Source organism: Symphalangus syndactylus, chromosome 4, assembly GCF_028878055.3.
Source record: "Symphalangus syndactylus isolate Jambi chromosome 4, NHGRI_mSymSyn1-v2.1_pri, whole genome shotgun sequence".
NCBI lineage: Eukaryota > Metazoa > Chordata > Mammalia > Primates > Hylobatidae > Symphalangus > Symphalangus syndactylus.
The window spans coordinates 63,782,104-63,800,907 of record NC_072426.2 but is presented as its reverse complement, the minus strand read 5'-3'; the positions used below and the strand labels follow the sequence as shown (position 1 = coordinate 63,800,907).

At 41.8% G+C, this 18,804-nt stretch overlaps 1 protein-coding gene and 1 non-coding gene across 2 annotated transcripts in view; one reads left to right on the top strand and one right to left on the bottom strand.

The window, feature by feature from the left end:
* Positions 1-4,936: 4,936 nt before the first annotated feature.
* The window catches only part of LOC134736324 (uncharacterized), a 46,979-nt gene continuing 33,111 nt past the window's right edge, over positions 4,937-18,804 (bottom strand). Inside the window, 1 exon segment of the mRNA XM_063637102.1 lies at positions 4,937-5,103. Within this exon segment, the coding sequence (XP_063493172.1) occupies positions 4,937-5,103 (167 nt within the window).
* LOC129481369 (U6 spliceosomal RNA) lies at positions 18,393-18,499 on the top strand. The gene has a single exon (XR_008657379.1). It is a non-coding gene; the product is annotated as a U6 spliceosomal RNA (small nuclear RNA).

Genomic DNA, 18,804 nt, shown 5'->3' with positions numbered 1-18,804 from the left:
AGAAGGAAAGAAAGAGAGGGAAAGAAAGAGGAATAAAGAGAGAGGAAGAAACAAAGAAGCAAGGAAGGAAGGAAGGAAAGAAAGAAAGAAAGAAAGAAAGAAGAAAGAAAGAAAGAAAGAAAGAAAGATAAAGTCTCTACTCTTTTGGGTCTTACATATTCCGGGGGGGATACAGACAGGTAAAGTGCTGAGGATAACATACTGTGATAAGTACTGCCAGATGTGTAATTAGAGATTCTTATAGAAGCACATTAGAATGGCTGCGAGTTCAAGGTTGGAGCTCAGGGCTCCCAGAGTAAAGGATGCCAATGCTGAGGCATGTAGGGTGAGTCGGGATGAGCCAGAAGAAGAAGAGGAGGGATGCCTGGCACTTCCAGGGGATCTCAGAGGAATCTGGATGGTTGAAACCAAGAATGGCAGACCAAGCCTATGGCTAAGAAGGTTAGAGTTGAAGCTAGAGAGGAAAGCAGAAAATCCATCAGCAAGGGCCTTATCAACAGGTTGGAGATTTAAAACCTTATCCTAAAAGGGATGTTCAGCCATTAAAAATTTGTAATCGGGGATAGACGTCATCCTGAAGGGCTCAAGTTTTCTCGGAGGGGTAGTCAATCATGTCAGCGCTGCAAAACCTGGGTCCAATCACATGAGAACTGAAATATGTCTGTGTGATTTACAAGGAGATCATTAGTGATCTTGGCAAAAGCAGTTTTCAAAAGACGGTAGAGGTAGAAGCCAGATGATGTTGAGTAGTGACATGAATTGGAAACGAGAAAAGGGCTACAGCTCGTCAGTAGAATAGATGTTCTATGGGGGGAGGGAGTTTTGTCTACCGTGTTCTTTGTTGAATCCCTAGTGCTTAAAACAAAACCTGGCATGTAGTTGACACTTGCAGACACAGATATTAAAATTTGCTGAATAAATGAAGTAACTGTGTAGAACATTTGTCTCTGAAGAGAAAGACCTACACTTTCAAGGGTTGAAGGATCGAGAATGGGTGGATTTTATATGGAGTGGGAAATCATGTTTAAATGCTGACAGAAAAGGAGCCAGAGAAAAAGTACTCAGAGGTGAGCAAAAAAGAAGGGAAGTTCAGAGGAATGAAACTCTAGGGAGGGAGGAGAGGCAGGGCACCAAGTGCAGGAGAGGAGTGAGACGTGGGATGAGGAAGGCCACCTCAGGTTCCCACTGAAAGACAGGACGAAAGGATGAGTGGCCTATACGGGGAGAGTGGTCAGTGGCAGAGGCTGAGCACATTTTGTTTGGAGGTTTCATTTTCTCTTGAAATTGGAGTGAGATTGTTGGCTGAGAATGGGAAGGAAGGAGGAGAAGAGAGTAGAGAGTAAGTTTGAAATACAGTAGTCACTATGATCAGAGGAGTGAGAGCTTGCTGGAAACACAAAAGAATTGCCAGCTGATGTGGAGGTACTTCTGAGACTGGACACGTGAATCTATAGTTCCACAGCCCTGGGCTATGATTCCTTTCTCTCTTCTCAATCCACATCACTCCCTTTACCTAATTCTTTTTTATTTTTGTGGGTACATAGTAGGTGTATATATTCATGGGGTACGTGAGACATTTTGATGCAGGCATGCAATACATAATAATCACATCAGGGTAAATAGGGTATGCATCACTTCAAGCATTTATCCTTTCTTTGTGTTACAAACAATCCAATTATACTCTTGTAGTTATTTTTAAATGCACAATGAATTATTATTGATTGTAGTCACCCTGTTGTACTACCAAGAACTAGATCTTCGGTTGGCTGCAGTGGGTCACGCCTGTAATCCCAGCAATTTGGGAGGCCAAGGTGGGTGGATCACCTGAGGTCAAAAGTTCGAGACCAGCCTGGCCAACGTTGTGAAACCCTGTCTCTAATAAAAGCACAAAAATTAGCTGGTGGTGGTGGCGGGCGTGGTGGTGGTGGTACCCTGTAATCCCAGCTACTCAGGAGGCTGAGGTAGGAGAATCGCTTGAAACCGGAAGGTGGAGGTTGCAGTGAGCCAGGATCGCGCCACTGTACTCCAGCCTGGGCGACAAGAGTGAGACTCTGTCTCAAAAAAAAACAAAAAAAAAAAGAAGAACTAGCTCTTCATTTTAACTAATAATTTTTTTGGTGCCCATTAACATACTCCTTGCCACCCACCACCCTTCCCAGCCTCTGGTAATCATTATTCTGTTCTCTATCTCCAAGAGTTCAGTTGTTTTAATTTTTAGCTCCCGCAAATAAGTGAGAATATGAGAAGTTTGTCTCTCTGTGTCTGGATTATTTCATTTAACATAATGTCCTCCAGTTCCATCCATGTTGTTACAAATGACAGGATCTCATTTTTAAAAAAATACTACTTTTTTTTTTTATTTGAGACAGAGTTTCGCTCTTGTTGCCCAGGCTGGAGTGCAATGGCGTGATCTCGGCTCACCATGACCTCCACCTCCCAGATTCAAGTGATTCTTCTGCCTCAGCCTCTCGAATAGCTGGGATTACAGGCATGCACCACCATGCCCGGCTAATTTTGTATTTTTAGTAGAGATGGGATTTATCCATGTTGGTCAGGCTGGTTTTGAACTCCCAACCTCAGATGATCCACCCACCACCTTAGCTTCCCAAAGTGCTAAGATTACAGGTGTGAGCCAGCCACCATGTCCGGTCTAAATAATATTTTGGAAATAAAATTGAAATAGAGATGAAGCCTCACTATGTTGTCTAGGGTGGTCTTGTACTCCTTGGCTCAAGCGATCTGCCCACCTCTACCTTCCAAAGTTCTGGGACTACAGGCACGAGCCACCTTGCCTGGCCTCCTCGTGTGTGTGTGTGCGCACATGTGTGTGTGAAACAGATTCTTGCTGTGTCACCCAGGATGGAGTGCAGTGGCACAATCTCGGCTCACTGCAACCTCCACCTCCCAGGTTTAGGTGATTTCTTGTGCCTCGGCCTCCTGAGTAGCTGGGACTACAGGCACGTGCCACCCCGCCTAGCTAATTTTTGTAGTTTTAGTAGAGAATGGGTTTCGCCATGTTGGCCAGGCTGGTCTTGAACTCCTGACTTCAAGTGATCTGCCTGCTTCGGCCTCCCAAAGTGCTGGGATTAAAGGCATGAGCCGGCCAGGTGCAGTGGCTTATGCCTGTAATCCCAGCACTTTGGGAGGCCAAGCCTGGGTGGATCACCTGAGGTCAGGAGGAGTTAGGGACCAGCCTGGCCAACATGGCGAAACCCCATCTCTACCAAAATACAAAAATTAGCTGGGGGTGGTGGCGTGTGCCTGTAATCCCAGCTACTGGGGAGGCTGAGGCAGGAGAATCGCTTGAACCTGGGAGGCGGAAGTTGCAGTGAGCTGAGATCGTGCCATTGCACTACAGCCTGGGCCATAAGAGCAAAACTCTGTCTCAAGAAAAAAAAAAAAAAGGTGTGAGCTACTGTGCCCAGCCAGCCTCATTCTTTCTTTATGGTTGAGTAGTGCTCCATTGTATATATGTACCACACTTTCTTTATCTGTTCAACTGTTGATGGACACTTAGGTTGCTTCCAAATCTTGGCTATTGTAGATAGTGCTGCAATATACATGGGAGTGCAGATATCTCTTTTATATATTGATTTGCTTTCTTTTGGGCATATACCTAGCAGTGAGATTGATGGATTGTATGGTAGTTCTATTTTTAGATTTCTTTTGGAACCTTCAAACTGTTGTCCTTAGTGACTATATTACATTCCTACCAACAGTGTACTAGGGCTCCCTTTTCTCCACATCCTCCCCAGCATTTGTTATTGCCTGTCTTCTGGTTAAAAGCCATTCTTACTGGGGTGAAATGATATGTCATTGTAGTCTTGTTTTGCATTTCTCTGATGACCAGTGATGTTGAGCACCCTTTCATATGCCTATTTGTCACTTGTAAGTCTCCTTTTGAGAAATGTCTATTCAGATCTTTTGCCCATTTTTTAATCAGATCATTAAATACTTTCCTATTGAGTTGTTTAAGATCCTTATATATTCTGGTTACTAATCGTCTGTCAGATGGATAGCTTGCAAATAATTTTTTCTATTCTCTGGGTCATTGCTTCACTGTGTTGTTTCCTTTGCTGTGCAGAAGCTTTCTTTCTTGATGTGATTCCATTTGTCTATTTTTGCTTTGATTGCCTGTGCTTGTTGGGTATTGAAAAATCTTTTCAATACTGGCCCAGATCAATATCTTGGAGAGTTTCCCCAATGTTTTCATTTAGTAGGTTCATAGTTTGAGGCTTTAGATTTAAGTTTTTAGTTTATTTTGATTTGATTTTTGTATATGGTCAGAGCTGGGGTGTAGTTTCATTCTTCTGGATATGGATATCCAGTTTTCCCAGCACCATTTATTGAAGAGACTGTCTTTTCCCCCATGGTTGATCTTGATATTTTTGTCAAAAATGAGTTCACTGCAGATGCATGGATTTACTTCTGGCTTTTCTATTCTGTCCCGTTGGTCTATGTGTCTGTTTTTATGCCAGTACAATGCTGTTTTAGTTACTATAGCTCTGTAGTAAAATTTAAAGTCAGGTAATAAGATTCTTCCAGTTTTATTCTTTTTGCTCAAGATGGCCTTGGCTATTCTGGGTCTTTTGTGGTTCCATATAAATTTTAGAATTATTTTTTATATTTCTGAAGAATGTCATTGATATTTCTATAGGGACTGCATTGAATCTGTAGACTGCTTTTGGTGGTATGGACATTTTTAATAATCTTGATTCTTTCAGTCAGTGAACATGGAATATCTTTCGTTTTTTGTGTCCTCTTCAATTTCTTTCATCGACGTTTTATAGTTTCCATTGCAGCAATCTTTTGCTTCTTTGGTTATTTCCTAAGTATTTTATTTTATTTGTAGCTATTGTAATTGGGATTACTTTTTTTTTTTCCAAATGAAGAATAATCTTTATTTAGAAAAATCTGTTTAAGAAAATATTATTTCCTAACTGCTCACAAATATCTTGAAGTTCTGTGGCAAATCCAAATAGATCCTGGTTTCTCCACCTCGGGCAGACTCTGCTTTTCTAAATTCGTCTCCATTATAAATACTCTCCAGGGCCAACAATTCATCCTCTTGAGCTTCCTGGTCTTCTGACAACATTAAATTTTCTGAGGAACGGTTAATAAAAATCAGAAGAAAGGGATATGAGCACCACAGTCTGTATTTCAGTTCGGGGGGAGTTCGTGCAAATCCCATTTATTCTCCAGCTGGTGGAGCTGAGACTGCTGAAGCTGGGTAAGAGGCTGAGATGTGGAACTCATAGTACATATGCAATGGAAATCCTGCCATCGCCACCAGCCAAGCAGGCCTAGAGACACCTTGTGCAATCTGCACACTGCCTCTTCTGTTCTGGGGAACTGTCAGCTCGGGATTACGTTCTTGATTTCTTTTTTAGATTGTTCGCTGTTGGCATATAAAAAAGAAGCTGATTTTTGTATGTGGATTTGTATCCTGCAATTCTACTGAATTTGTTTTTCAGTTCTAACAGTTTTTTTTTTATGGAGTCTTTAGGTTTTTCCAAATATAAAATCATATCATCTTCAAATAAGGATAATTTGACTTCTTCCTTTCCAATTTGGATGTCCTTTGTTTCTTTCTCTTGTCTGATTGCTCTAGCTAGGACTTCCCCCTTTATTTAACTCTTTACTACATAAATAAATGTTTCATTTTGACCAACTAAAGAAGCATATAGATATATTTCACTTACCTCAGACAGGGAAGTTACTCTTTCATTTAGCAATATGTATATAAAGCTCCTCCATGCCTTTTTATGGCTTGATAGCTTTATTTATTTATTTTTTTAGATAGAGTCTCGCTCTATTGCCCAGGCTGGAGTACAGTGGTGCAATCTCAGCTCACTGCAACCTCCATCTCCCTGGTTCAAGTGATTCTCCTGCCTCAGCCTCCATAGTAGCTGGGATTATGGTGCGTACCACCATGCCAAGCTAGTAGTTTTTTTTTTTTGTATTTTTGTAGAGATGGGGTTTTGCTATGTTGCCAGGCTGGTCTTGAACTCCTGACCTCAGGTGATCCACCTGCCTTGGCCTCCCAAAGTGCTGAGATTACAGATGTGAGCCACTGTGCCCGGCCAGGTCATTTCCTTTTAGTGCTAAATAATAGTTCATTGTCTAGATGTACCAGTTTATTCATTCACCTACTGAAGGACATTGTGGTTGCTTCCAAGTTTTGGTACTTATGAATAAAGTTGCTATAAATATCTGTGTGCAGGTTTTTGTGGAGACATAAGTTTTCAACTCTTTTGGGTGAATACCAAGCAGTGAGATTGCTGGATCATATGGTAAAGACATGTTTAATTTTGTAAGAAACTGACAAATTGTCTTCCAAAGTGGCTGAACCACTTTGTAGTCCTACTGTCAATGAATGAGAGCTCCTGTTACTTTACACTCTCACCAGCATTTGGTGTTGTCATTGCCAGATATGGCAAAGTACAAAGTACAAGTTGCAAATCAAAGGTCAGTCTTTAGGACATCAAAGTTGCAAATCTTTAGGGGTTTCACAGGATTGAAATTTCATAAGGCTGAAATCACACCTCATATGATACATGATATTCCAGATCAAGGGATGAGAGCCATGAAATTAATTGAGCTGCTTTCAGAATGCATCAGATATCAAAATAAAGAACTCCTGAGTGTTTTTTTTTTTTTTTTTTTTTTTTTTTTTTAAGTTAGGGTAGCTAGTCTTTGAAAAGGATCAGGTACTATTTGGCTTGATTTCCCCAAATCAGACCACAGGTCAGACTATTAAATTAGTTATAGAGTATATATCCCTGTTAAAAACGGGCACATTGAATTTGCTCCTAGATAAATTGATCTATATGAATCTTGAGAAGGGTTAAAGAAAAAAAATCCATTCATACATACACAGAAGAATGATTAGAAGGATATATGCCCAAATATTAAAGTAATTATCTTTAGCTGATAGGATTATGAGTGATTTTTCTTTTCTCTTTCTTTTTTTATCGATATTTATATAAGATTCTTTAATAGGCAGGGACTAATACATTTTATTTAAAATACATGCCAAGGCCAGATGTGGTGGCTCATGCCTGTAATCCCAGCACTTTGGGAGGCCGAGACAGGCAGATCACCTGAGGTCAGGAGTTCAAGATCACCCTGGTCAACATGGTGAAACCCCGTCTCTACTAAAAATACAAAAATTAGGGCTGGGCACGGTGGCTCACACCTGTAATCCCAGCACTTTGGGAGGCCAAGGCGGGCGGATCACGAGGTCAGGAGATCAAGACTATCCTGGCCAACATGGTGAAACCCCATCTCTACTAAAAATACAAAAATTAGCTGGGCATGGTGGTGCATGCCTGTAATCCCAGCTACTCAGGAGGCTGAGGCAGGAGAATCACTTGAACTCAGGAGGTGGAGGTTGCAGCGAGCCAAGATCACAACACTGCACTCCAGCCTGGGCGACAGAGCGAGACTCTGTCTCAAAAAAAAAAAAAAAAATTAGCAAGGTGCACACCTATAGTCCCAACTACCTGGGGGACTGAGGCAGGAGAATTGCTTGAACCCAGGAAGTGGAGGCTGCAGTGAGCCAAGATCGTGCCATTGTGCTCCAGTCTGGGTGACAGAGCGAGACTCCGTCTCAAAATAAAATAAAATAAAATACATGCCAGACCACTGCACATCTTTTAGAATGGCAAAAATTCAAAACACTGACAATATCCATTGCTGGTGAGAATGTAAACAGGAACTCTCATTGACAGTGGGACTGCAAAGTGGTACAGCCACTTTGGAAAGACATTTTGTCAGTTCCTTACAAAACGAAACATATCCTTACCGTATAATCCAGCAATCTCCCTCCTTGATATTTACCCAAAGGAGTTGAGAACTTACGTCTCCACAAAAATCTGCACATGGATATTTATAGCAGCTTTATTCATAATTACCCAAACTTGAAAGCAACCACAATGTCCTTCAGTGGAAGAATGTGTAAACTGTGGTATATCCAGATGATGAAATATTATTGAGCACTAAAAAGAAATGAGCTATCCAGGCATGAAAAGGCAGAGAGGAACTTTAAATACATATTACTGGCTGGGCTCACGCCTGTAATCCTATCACTATGGGAAGCCAAGGCAGGAGGATCACTTAAGCTCAGTTATTTGAGACCAGCCTGGACAATATAGTGAGACTACATCTCTATTTTAAAAAAGAAAAAAAAAACACATATAAATACATGTTACTAAATGAAAGAAGACAATCTGAAAAGGGTATGTACCATATGATTTCAGCTATGTGACATTCTGGTAAAGGTAAACTGGTGAAAATCGGCTGGGCGTGGTGGCTCACGCCTATAATCCCAGGACTTTAGGAACCCGAGGCAGGCAGATCACTTGAGGTCAAGAATTCAAGACCAGCCTGGCCAGTATGGCAAAACCCCATCTCTACTAAAAATACAAAAAATAGCCAGGCATGGTGGCGCATAACAAAACAAAACAAAAAAAACCAACCAAACCCAAAACAAAACTGTGGTGAAAGTGAAAAGATCAATGGCTGTCAGGGGTTGGGGGAAGGATGTGATGACTAATAGGCAGAGCACAGAAGATTTTTAGGGCAGTAAAACTATTCTCTATGATATTATAATAGGGGATACATGTCATTCTGCCTTTATCAAAACTCATAGGATGCATAACACCAGGAGTGAACCCTAATGTAAACTCTGAACTTTGGGTGATTAAAAAAAGCCATGCTGGATATATATGCATGTTATCTATCTGTCTATCTATCTATCATCTATCATCTCTCTAGATAGATATATATTGAAATAGCCATATCTACTGTCACTCTCCTCAATGACTTTCCCTTTAGAGACAGAATGAGGAAAAGAAATAAGACCAATCTTGCTTTCCCAAGAGAATGTGGCAAATTTCTTTATACTCGCCCCATTCAGCCACCTGTGGGTCTCACTGGGGCTATTTATGTGCCTCCAATTCTCCATAGAGCCTTGTAATGGAGGCTTTGGGCCCCACTGTCCACTGTCCTATGCACTTAACAAAAGTACGCTGGGTTATTCACAAGTCTGGCTGTGTTTTCTTTTTTCGGGAGGGGGGTGGGTGGGGTGGAGTGTGGAGGGATGGAGTTTTGCTCTTGTCACCCAGACTGGAGTGCAATGGCCTGATCTCTGCTCACTGCAACCTCCGCCTCCTGGGTTCAAGTGATTCTCCTGCCTCAGCCTCCCCAGTAGCTGGGATTACAGGCACCCGCCACCACGCCTGGCTAATTTTTGTATTTTTAGTAGAGATGGAGTTTCACCATGTGGCCAGGCTGGTCTCAAACTCCTGACCTCAGGTGATCTGCCTGCCTCGGCCTCCCAAAGTGCTGGGATTACAGATGTGAGCCAACGCACCCGGCCAGTTTGGCTGATTTTTAGTGCCGTGCTCAGCACTGGTGCAGGCTCATGGAAAGGACTGCACTCAGGGAATGCTCACTGACTGGCACTGGCGGAAGAGCCAACCTTATCTGCTTACTCTGTGCATATTAAGTATATCCAGGAAATTCAAAGACAGTAGACAGGGCTTAAAGAGAATGTCCACAAGAGGAACAAAAATCAGGCACTTTAAGATTAACTTAGGCCGGTGTGGTGACTCACGCCTGTAATCCCAGCACTTTGGGAGGCCAAGGTGGGTGGATCACGAGACTAGGAGATGGAGAACATCCTGGCTAACACAGTGAAACCACGTCTCTACTAAAAATACAAAAAAATTAGCCAGGCATGGTGGCAGACGCCTGTAGTCCCAGCTACTCGGGAGGCTGAGGCAGGAGAATGGCGTGAACCCGGGAGGTGGAGCTTGCAGTGAGCCGAGGTTGCGCCACTGCACTCCAGCCTGGGAGACAGAGCAAGACTCCATCTCAAAAAAAAAAAAAAAAAAAAAAAATTTGCAACAATCGCTCTTTTTTTTTTTTGGAGACAGAGTCTCATTCTGTCTTCCAGGCTGGAGTGCCCTGGCGCAATCTTGGCTCACTGCAACCTCTGCCTCCTGGGTTCAAGCAATTCTCCTGCCTCAGCCTCCTGAGTAGATGGGATTACAGTTGCCCACTACCATGCCTAGCTAATTTTTGTATTTTTAGTAGAGATAGGGTTTCACCATATTGGCCAGGCTGGTCTCAAACTCCTGACCTCAGGTGATCCGCCTGCCTTGGCCTCCCAAAGTGCTGAGATTACAGGTGTGAGCCACCGTGCCCAGCCTGTAACAATCATTAATTACACATAAGCTTTTATATTAATGTTAAATAATTAAAATATTATTAAAAGCTTATTTTACATTATTTAATTAATGTTAAATTAAATGTTAGTGTTAAATAATGTAAAAAAAGCTTTAACATTAATGTTAAAATCTTCGAAAACACACAGGTCAAGAAATATTAGAAAACCATTCTAGCTCTTCCTAAAATTTTCAGAAGTTCTTATGCAGGTGCAAATTAGGAAAAGTTTTCTGAACAGTCATATTTTAATTTTTTTTTTAAAGAGATGTTGCTCACTATGTTGCCCAGGCTGGTCTCGAACTCCTGGGCTCAAGCGATCAACCCACCTTGGCCTCCCAAAGTGCTGGGATTACATGCTTGAGCCACTGCACCCAGCCCCAAACAGTCGTATTTAAAAAATTCAGTTTTTCTTTCCTTAGATGCTCTCAGTCAGGGTTGGCCATCCTCAACTTGCACTTCTTCCTAAAGTTGTTTTAGTTTTTGAGGAAGGTTTTCTTTCCTGTCAGTAAATGTTTATATTTTCAGGCTGATTAGTGATTAGAAGAGTATGTCTGAGACAGTGTAGATAAAAAGAAAGTTGTATATTTAAATTTGGAGAGGCTTTTGATATAGATATTCTTGGAGTTGTGCTGTCTCCCCCAGCCACTGTGGTGATGGATCTTGCCCAAAAGTCTCACAGAGGTGACTCACTCAGGCAACAATTGCTTAAGTTCACATGGGTGTATGTAATGGGCACAGGCGTCATGTTGATGTAGCCAGTACACCAAGGGGAAGCTTCAGTGCTCTGGTGGTCACTACAAAAGTAGGTGGCAGAACTGGAGGATCCCCCCTGCATTAGTATTATTGCTATTATTCTAACAATTTTGAGTTCTTATTGATTTTTTTAATTTTTAATGCAATTATATTTATTTTACTCATTAAATTTCATAACTTTATGTAATAAGTACCGCTTATATTTTCTTTGTTCACTTGAGGTTATACCAGTTTAGCCCCTGGCTTCCTTGTAAAGCCCAAGCAATTACTGATTGTACTGTACTTTAATCCAGGGGTCCCCAACCTCTGGGCAGTGGACTAGTACCAGTCCATGGTCTGTTAGGAACCGGCCGCACAGCAGGGAGTGAGCAGAGGGCGAGGGAGCATTAACCCTGAGCTTCGCCTCCTGTCAGATCAGTGGGAGCATTAGATTCTCATAGGAGCCTGGACCCTATTGTGAACATGCCAGGGATCTAAGTTGTGTGCTCCTTATGAGAATCTAACTAATGCCTGACGATCTGAGATAGTACAGTTTCATTCCAAAGCCATGCCCTCTACCCCTGGCCCGTGGAAAAATTGTCTTCCATGAAACCTGTCCCCGGTGCCAAAAAGATTGCAGACCACTGCTTTAATCCACCAAATTGGTTAGATTAAATATATATTGTATTAGGGTTCTGCAGAGAAACAAACCAACAAGATTTATATCTGTCTATATCTATACCTATATCTATATATTCTATACAAGGAGATATATATATATATATCTATTCTATACAAGATATATATATCTCGTATATATACACAAGATATATATATATACAAGATATATATATATCATATATATATATCGTATATATATATACACAAGATATATATATACAAGATATATATATATCATATATATATATCGTATATATATATACACAAGATATATATATACAAGATATATATATAGGTATAGATATAGACAGATATAAATCTTGTTGGTTTGTTTCATATATATATACAAGGAGATATATATATATCTCTATACAAGATATATATATATCTCCTTGTATAGAATATAAAGATATTTTACATATATGTGTGTGTGTATATATATATAGATATAGATATATCTCCTTGTATAGAATATAAAGATATTTTACATATATGTGTGTGTGTGCGTATATATATAGATATAGATATAGATATAGATATATCTCCTTGTATAGAATATAAAGAGATTTTACATAAGGAATAGGCTCCCGTGATTATGGAGGCTGACCAGTCCCATGATCTACAGTCAGGAAGCTGGAGAACCAGGAGAGGCAAGGGTGCAGTTCTAGTCTGAAATCCAGCCAGCTTGAGACCCAAGAAGAGCTGAGTTTCAGTTTGAGTCTGAAGGAAAGAAAAAAATCAGTTTCAGGCCAAGGCAGTCAGGCAGCAGGAGTTCCCTCTTACTCAGCCCATTTGTTGAGTTCCAGTCTTCAGTTGACTGGATGAGACTCACCCACATGAGTGAGGGCCATCTGCTTCCCTCAGTTTCCTAATTCAATGTTAATCTCAGCCAGAAACACCCTGCACAGACACTCTGAGAAAAATGTTTGACCAAATGTCTGGGGACTCTGACCCAGTCAAGGTGACACACAAATTAACCATCACATATGGCTACATAAAAGGCCTGGAAAAACTTCCACTGATTGACAGTTACCACACCACAAAGAACAGATTGTAAATGGTTTGATAAGCTGTAAGAGCAGTCAGAATGACCCTGTGACATTTGAATGTCACACGGGTGAGGCCCTCAGGTTGGACCATGATGAAGGGTAATCCTCAGAGCACAGAATGGGGTAGGAGAGGGAGGTGTGGCTCCTGTTGTACCTTTTTAGGTAGAGGGCATTGGTAGTGGTGCCAGCCTAACTCTGTCCAGTTGCTTACACCCATGGCTGTACCTGAGGAGTATCTGTGTCACAAGAGGCTTTTAGGCTCTGAGGAAGCCAAAAGCAGAGCTCTGGGGATAGGAGGGGAACCAAGGGGTTACATGTCCCTCTGCAATATTCCATCTGCATGCCCTCAGCCCTGGGGGAAAATTTTGTAACTTTACAAAATTAGATAGAACATGAGAACACGAAACCCGACAGCAGATGCTATATGCAATTGTGGAATGTAAGTTATAGTTTTGTTTATTCCACAACAATGTAAAAATCTTGGATTTTTCTTCAAGATGGAAACTGTATTAATTTGCTAGGGCTGCTATAACAAAATATAAACTGGGTGGCTTAAATGACAGAAATCCATTGTCTCACAGTTGTGGAGGCTGGAAGTCTGAGATCAAGGTGTCGGCAAGATTGGTTTCTTCCGAGAGCTGTGAGGGAGTAACCTGTTCCATCCCTCTCTGCTGGCATCTGGCGCTTGCTGGTGTCTCTCACATTCCTCAGCCTCCGCAGCATCACCCTGATCTCATCACCCTGATCTCATCACCATGATCTCTGCCTTCACCTGCACATGGTTTTTGCCTGTGTCTATGTCTGTGTCCAGATTTCTTTTTTACAAGGATACCAGCTGTTTTTGATCAGGGGCCGACCCTACTCCAGTATGACCTCATCTTAACAATTCCATCTACAATGACCCTATTTTCAAATCAGGTCACATTCTAAGGAACTGGGAGTCAGAACTTCAACATATGAAATTTGGAGGGACACAATTCAACCTCAACAGAAGCTAATAACAAGCAAAGCCATCTTTTGTAGAGAATTATCTTTATATTATAAGCTTGCCCTCTCTCCTCTCTGTTTAGTCATCTTTGTTGTATTCCACTTAGAGAGGAGCACAATCTTCCCAGTGATCCTTGCAGATATGTGGTGTGGTTGATGTCAGGCCTCTGAGCCCAAGCTAAGCCATCATATCCCCTGTGACCTGCACGTATACATCCAGATGGCCTGAAGTAACTGAAGAATCACAAATGACGTGATATTTAAATGGCCTGTTCCTGCCTTGACTGATGACATTCCACCACAAAAGAAGTTAAAATAGCCGGTCCTTGCCTTAACTGATGACGTTACCTTGTGAAATTCCTTCTCCTGGCTCATCCTGGCTCAAAAAGTTCCCCCACTGAGCACCTTGTGACCCCCACCTCTGCCCACCAGAGAACAACCCCCTTTGACTGTAATTTTCCTTTACCTACCCAAATCCTATAAAACGGCCCCACCCCTATCTCCCTTCACAGACTCTCTTTTCCGACTCAGCTGCTTGCACCCAGGCGAAGTAAACAGCCTTGTTGCTCACACAAAGCCTGTTTGGTGGTCTCTTCACACGGATGCGAGTGAAAGTTGATACCATTAAATATTTATGTAGGCTGGGTGAGGTGGGTAGACCGGGTGCCGTGGCTCATACCTGTAATCCCAGCACTTTGGGAGGACTAGGTGGGCGGATCGCTTGAAATCAGGAGTTCGAGACCAGCCTGGCCAACATGGTGAAACCCCATCTCTACTAAAAATACAAAAACTACAAAATGCAAAATACAAAAAATACAAAAATACAAATATATATATATTTATTTATTTATTACTTAAAAGTTTCTTGGCAGTGTGTAGTGGCTCACATCTGCAACCCCAGTGCTTTAGGAGGCCAAAGGTTCGAGACCATCCTGGGCAACATTTTTAAAGGAAAAAAAATTAGCCTACTTGGGAGGCTGAGGTGGGAGGATAGCTTGAGTCCAGGAGTTCTAGGCTGCAGTGAGCTATGATTGCACCACTGCACTCCAACCTGAGTGACAGAATGAGACCCTGTTTCTAAAAAAATATAAAAATAAAATTATCCAAGTTAACCTGGTTCAAAATATTTCATTACCTCATTCCTGTCCCTGTCACCTAATGTGTGGGTGAATGTAGTTTTTCCCCACTCCATACCCCATTTTAAGATTTTGCTCTTATAATATCATTCACTGGTCATAGAACTTCAGTGGATCCTTTGCATCAATTGTACAAATAAAGCTCCTGGCATTCAAGGATGGCTGATATATATTCTTATCCTATTTATTCAATCCCCTGACTTCCTATAACTGGACTGCTGAGTACTGCTGAAGAAACACATGGATTGGCACTATTTTCTTTTTTTTTTTTGAGACAGAGTCTCGCTCTGTCACCCAGGCTGGACTGCAGTGGTGCGATGTCTGCTCACTGCAAGCTCTGCCACCCGGGTTCACGCCATTCTCCTGCCTTAGCCTCCCAAGTAGCTGGGACTATAGGCGCCTGCCCCCATGCCCGGCTAATTTTTTTGTATTTTTAGTAGAGATGGGGTTTCACCATGTTAGCCAAGATGGTCTCTATCTCCTGACCTCGTGATCCACCCACCCTGGCCTCCCAAAGTGCTGGGATTACAGGCGTGAGCCACTGTGCCTGGCCATGGATTGGCACTATTATAAACTCATTATCTTCATCTAACCTTATGAACTTTCGTTACCACCTGTAAATACATGGCTTTCTCTGCTCCACTCCTCAATAACTATTTTAAATCTTCCTCAAGCATTAATCTAACATACTTATTCTCAGGAGCCCATGTAGTTGTTCTGAAAAATGGAGAAATTGGGTGTGATTTTTCTCACGTATCTTCCCATGAGCTTACAAACTTATTGATGCTCAGTCATCTACAGCATGTAGGATGAGATCCACATCCTCATCGTCCACAACCAGTGTTTTTCTTTTTTTTTGAGACGGAGTCTCACTCTGTCATCCAGGCTGGAGTGCAGTGGTGCGATCTTGGCTCACTGCAACCTCTACCTCCCTGATTCGAGCGGTTCTCCTGCCTCAGCCTCCTGAGTAGCTGGGATTACAGATGTGTACCACCACGCCTAGCTAATTTTTGTGTTTTTAGTAGAGACAGGGTTTCACCATGTTGGCCAGGCAGGTCTCGAACTCCTGACCTCAAGTGATCCACATGCCTTGGCCTCCCAAAGTTCTGGGATTACAGGTGTGAGCCACCGTGCCCGGCCCTTCCACAGCTTTTTCTATGACACTTACCCTTGTTCCTTGACCCTACTCCCTTGGCCTCTGAGCAATTTACTTTATTGCTCAATTCCCCTTCTCTGCCAAAATCATCAATCTTTCTCTCATACTATTCTTCTGATTTCAGCATAAAAATAAATAAGCATTCACATCCTAAAGCATGAAAAGCTTTAGGATATAACAAGATGCTTTGTAAACTTGGTGGAAGTACAATTAGAAGTAATACATAAATGTTTGTGTTGGCAGTTGTAATCAGAATTGTTTTAGGGTTGAATGTACACAAAAGTTTTAGAATGCAGGACTGTGGTAAGTACTTTACTCATTACTCATCCTCTCACTGTGTTTAAGAGATGAATTCAGGGTGCCTTAGAACAATTAACATTTCTAGATATAAACTACATATTATCAAGAGATCTACACAAGCCAGCAAACATCTGTAGCTCTTCAGCATGGAAGGTGGCAGCTATAAGAGCAATAGCATACTCATAAGCATCTCTCCCAGGGAATTATTTTCTGGTCTTGAGCACTTTCCCCCTCTAAGGCCTACTAAGGGATCAAGAGGGCAAAAACCATGTACCTGTTAGCAGGTTTTGTTTGTTTGTTTTTTTTAATACAAGGTACAGGTCTTTTCTCAAAGGAAGAGATAACCAAACAAAGCCCTCAACAAGGTCTTCGTATACTCCACTAGCCCAGTTCTTTAAGCCCATCACTGTCTGCCTAGATTGTAGCTTCTTTAGGACACAAACATGTTCTACGGATTTTACTATGCCTTACGCACCTACACTAGTTACTAGCTGCTCAATAAAACTGAGATGCAAAAAACATGAATACAGGCAAGGCTGATGACTGACAGCCATTCGTGTAGCTCAAGAAGGGACTGCAGAGTGTATTGTTGAAAAGTAAGCATTTGTTTTCAGCTAATATTTTAATATAATGGCCTGAAAAGTTATATAATTGGTTGATACCTATGAGAATGCAGAAAAAGTATGCATAATCCATTTTGAGGTTAGGAGAACACTTTTTCTTTTTTTTTGAGATGGAGTTTCACTCTTGTTGCCCAGGCTGGAGTGCAATGGGGCGATCTCGGCTCACTACAAACTCCACCTCCCAGGTTTAAGCGATTCTCCTGCCTCAGCCTCCCGAGTAGTTGGGATTACAGCACCCACCACCACACCCGGATAATTTTTTGTATTTTAGTAGAGACAGGGTTTCACCGTGTTGGCCAGGCTGGTCTTGAACTCCTGATCTTAGGGGATCCACCCGGCTTGGCCTCCCAAAGTCCTGGGATTACAGGCACGAGCAATTGCGCCCGGCTGAGAACACTTTTAATAAGCTCTATGCACAGAAATAATTTTGCAAACTTGAAGAGTAAGTCAACACAATTAAGATTTGTTAAGCATGTATTGGGCCCATTAAGGAAGAAGTAGCCATTTCTAAATAGGCAGGTAGGAAAGCTCTACTCTGACGAGGGGAAAATCTTTTTCATTTCATATTGTCTTTGGAATCTGGTGTTTATATTATATTGATAACATAGTCAACTTGGACTATTTACATTTCAAGTGCTCAGTGGCTATTTGTGTCAAGTAGCTACGATTTTAGACAATATAGGTGAAAAGGCACCTTAATATTGTTTGTTGGCGGAACGTTCTAAAGACACTTATCAAGTTGGCTGGGCATGGCTGTGTGTGCCTATAGTCCCAGATGCGCAGGAGGCTGAGGTGGGAGGATTGCTTGAACATAAGGGTTTAAGGCTGCAGTGAGCTATGACCACCCTACTGCATTTCAGCCTGGGAAACAGAGTGACACCCTGTCTTAAAAAAAGAAAACACTTAACCCCCATTGTGCCCACTGCTTAAAGGTTTTCTCACGGGGATTAATACCTTGCAATTCCAGTTTTGCACACGTGTCAGTGGCCTGCAGCTTCCCATAGGCATCTCTTTACGTGACACCAGGGAAGCTCCAAAGCAGGTGAGGCAAGGTGCTGTCAGATTACACTTGCTTAAAGTCTGGATATCACAGCAAAAACTAGAGTAAAACTGGGCGGAGAAGAAATGAGACAGGTTACAACTTATAACTAGGAAGTCAGGAAGTTAAAATTAAAACAATGAAGAGATACCATTTTTTATCCTATCGAATTGACCAAGATTAAAAAGCAATAGCCCATATAGGAGAAACCGAACAAGAGCCCTGGGAATGAATGCAAAGGAGTCCAGTATCACTAGGTAGATAGGATCGACAGGGTGAGGCTATTGATTACATATGGGAAGTAAGGGAAAGGCAGGTGTTCTACCTGCCTCCAGCCTGAGTCACTGAAAGGATTCTTTTGCCATTAGTTTAGTTAGGCAGAGAATACAGGAAAGAGAGCTGGTTTTTCAGAAGCAAGAATGGATTGGTAATGTTGAGTTAAAAATTTATGTTTGGGTGCTCACTTCAGCAGTGCATATACTAAAGTTGGAACGATACAGAGAAAATTGGCATGGCCCCTGCACAAGAATGACACACAAATTTGTGAAGAAAAATAAAGTTGTATTTGAGATTTGTTAGTGAGATACAGGTTGTGAGCCACTGCAAATAAACAGCAGCTGAAACCTTCTCCAGAAGGACAGTGAGGTTTTAAAAGGACTTAGGAGAAATCATCAAATGCCAATTTTAGAGGGTTGTCTGAAGATTGGGGGCTAGTGGTAGGAGGAAAATGAGGACATCAGAGCATCATAGATTAGGGAGATACTTTCAAAGGAGTGAGTTTAACTCAGCTGAATGCTGCAGAAAGGTGGAGTGGTAAGAATGCCACAACGAGGTCATTCAACTTATTTAACAGAACATTATTTCAAAC